The 3,024-nt window shown below is 36.4% G+C and overlaps 1 protein-coding gene across 1 annotated transcript in view; it reads left to right on the top strand.

Annotated features, from left to right (window-relative positions):
- The first annotated feature begins 1,574 nt into the window (after positions 1 to 1,574).
- Positions 1,575 to 3,024, top strand: part of WWP1 (WW domain containing E3 ubiquitin protein ligase 1) — a 130,860-nt gene continuing 129,410 nt past the window's right edge. The window contains exon 1 of the mRNA XM_007957654.2: positions 1,575 to 1,644. Within this exon, the coding sequence (XP_007955845.1) occupies positions 1,575 to 1,644 (70 nt within the window). The remainder of the gene's footprint in view (positions 1,645 to 3,024) is intronic.

Raw genomic sequence — 3,024 nt, 5'->3', positions numbered from 1 at the left:
TGGGCAATCCTACTTCCGTAGTGATACTGCCTTGGAAACCCAAGGAGGGGTCGCTATGAGTCGGGCCGACTCGACGGCACATAACAACAATAATGATAGAAAAGTGGTAAAAATGCACCCTGTTAAAGGTTGAAAACTTGTGAGACCTAGGAAAACAAGGCAGGTGCCACCAAGTTCCAGCTCTTGCATAATTCACTGAATTCAAAAGTTATAATACGGTTTTCAGTAGCTGGTTTTTCAGAAGTAGATTGTCAGGCCTGTCTTCAAGGCATGTTTGTTGGACTCAGATTTCCAGCCTTTCGGTAAGCAGCTCAGCACGCTAGCTGTTTGCACTACCCTAGGACTTCACCTGATGTAAAAGAGGTTTGATTTCAGAAGATGAGTTATTAATACTTTAGGAATAAATTAACTTCTACATGATGCATGTTTGTGTTTGTAAACAATATCTTTGACATACTAGGAGTATTAAAAACTTACATATTTCACTTTTTCCCGTATCTGTCTCCCTCTGTATATTTTGCCCTTTGCTTCATATTTTCTGTAAGCGTGCATCACTGATCATTTCATGCTGTCTTGTCATTAATAAAGGGAAAAAAATAAATGACAGATTTTCTAATTAGTTTTCCTTTTTCCCGCCCATATAAATACTACATTAACGCGAAGCATAGCCAATTTTACATGCTTCTCTGTCCCGTGAATGTCTAAGTTTGGAATTCTTGGCCTTTAAATGGCTATATTCTTTTAATTTTTTTAACTTCATTTTGAAATAATTTCAGACATAACAAAAATATTTCAGACCTCCTGCAAAGAATTCCTGTGTATATATCCTTCACTCAGATTTCCAAATACAAACATTTTATAACCCTAGGACAGTGATCAAAATCAGGAAATGACATTGATAGACTATTATTATCTAATATGCAGACTTTATGAAAAGTTTGCTGTTTTTCCCACTGACGTCCTTTTTCTAATCCAGGATCACAAACACAAGTTGAGGGCTATCTCACAAAATAACTACCCTGTACTCTTCAAAAGTATCAAGGTCATAAAAGACAAAGACTGAGGAGCTGGTCCAGGTTTAAGGACACATGACAACTAAATCAGTATGTGACCATGGATTCTTAATATCATCACTTACTTTATTTTGTTGCTCAGATTGACCCAGATACAGTTAAATAGCCATATTCTTTTAATGGCGGCATTACAAAGCTAAGTCTTAAAGAATGGCTCTCTGGTGGTGCAGTGGTTAGACATTCAGGTGCTAACCAAAAGGTTGGCAGTTCATACTCACCAGCTGCTCTGCAGGTAGTCTGCTTCTGTAAAGATTTACAGGCTTGGAAAGTCTGAGGGGCAGTTCTACTTGGTCCAAGAGAGTCATTATGAGTCACACTGGGCTTGATAGCGGAGGGAGTAGGAAGTGTTAAAGGACAGCTATGAACATGTGATAGGTTGAAAACAATGTATTAGGTGTGGTTTCTTAGTTGATTCAAGCAAACAGTTCTAATCATACTGAAAATTGCAATCTGTTGTCTAACACATAATTTTTTTTTCAGGTTTAAGCTGAATTTTGGGACATGGCCACTGCTTCACCAAGGTCTGATACTAGTAATAATCACAGTGGAAGGTTACAGTTACAGGTAACTGGTAAGTTGCTAAATTTTCATAGTACTACAAAATTGTGATTCCCTGATGAAACTTTCTTTTTATCAGCTAATTAAGCAGACTTATTCTATACGAATCTTTATTTTAGATTCATTCTAAAAAATCAAAAGGAACTCAGGCTTTGTATTTCTTAGTGCTGTTCTCTGAAAATGGTGTATTCATTCTATGGTATATTTCTTGTATCAGGCTCCTAAAGGCCTCTAAAGTATTTTATTTATTGAGCCTTTGTTGGGTACAGAGAAGAGATATCATGTCTGGTCGTAGAAGATTTTGGGAATTTAAATAAGCATTATTGAGTTGGTGCTTAAATGATTAATCATGTGGAGAAAGATGCTGAAGACCTTGTCCTTTAATTCATTTATCCATTCATTCAAACATTGGGCAAATATTTGTTAAATAGGATTATGTTTATGAAAACACAAGTCTCTAGCTCTCCATAAATTTACTGTGCAGAGGTGAGATAGATTTGATTTGTACAGACAGTTACCATGAAATGTGATTATTAACTGGGTGCAATGAGAACTGTGGGGGAAGTGTCCTAGGTCTGTTTGGATTGGGGGTGACCTCTAGACATAGGGAAATAGGAATACTCTCACAGATAAGGACTCATAGAGAGTTTAACACTTAAACTCTTGCAGGTAAAATTGGAGGTCATCTCAAATTAGATTGTCAACAGAGAAAGAGCATTACAGGTAGAGGGAAGAGCATCTGCAAAAGCATGGGAGAGCTCTGTGCATTTAGGAAGCTTCACATAATCCAGTCTTGAATCATGATTCAAGGAGGAATGGTCCTTAAGCCAGGAATTTTACTTCTAGGAATTTATCTTGCATACAAAGCATGTATGAGGCTATTTCAGTATTGTGTGTGAAGCAAAAGACTGGCCTTGTGATATTAGACAGAAAGTAAAATGAGTCTGTGTGTACTGGTCAAATCTGTGCTCTAAGATATATTGTTAAGTGAAAAAGAAGGGTGTGGAATACTGTGTATAGTGTGCCATCATATATGGACTTAAGGAGGGTTGTGTGTATGCAGATTTGTGCATGGAAACAATATTGGTCAAAGTGGGGATGAGGGGTAACAAGGAGACTTCCTGTAATTACTGTGGTACTCATTACTGTGAGGTTAGTTGTTGCTTCTTGGCGTTTTCAGAGAACAGCACTAGGAAATACAAAACCTGAGTTCATTTTGATTTTTTCCTTTTCAATATAAAAGCCATTTTCCACTAAAAGAGAAAGGGGAATATTTTTACTTAATTTGATTTTATATTGTAATCTCTAAATCTTGATACCAAATGATGTTAACATTATTACATTTTTTTTTGTTTTTTTTTAATTTATTGTGATTTGGGTGAAGATTTACAGA

Source organism: Orycteropus afer, unplaced genomic scaffold, assembly GCF_000298275.1.
Source record: "Orycteropus afer afer isolate SDZICR_OR568_19922 unplaced genomic scaffold, OryAfe1.0 scaffold00769, whole genome shotgun sequence".
Classification (NCBI taxonomy): domain Eukaryota; kingdom Metazoa; phylum Chordata; class Mammalia; order Tubulidentata; family Orycteropodidae; genus Orycteropus; species Orycteropus afer.
This window is presented reverse-complemented; position numbering and strand designations above follow the sequence as displayed.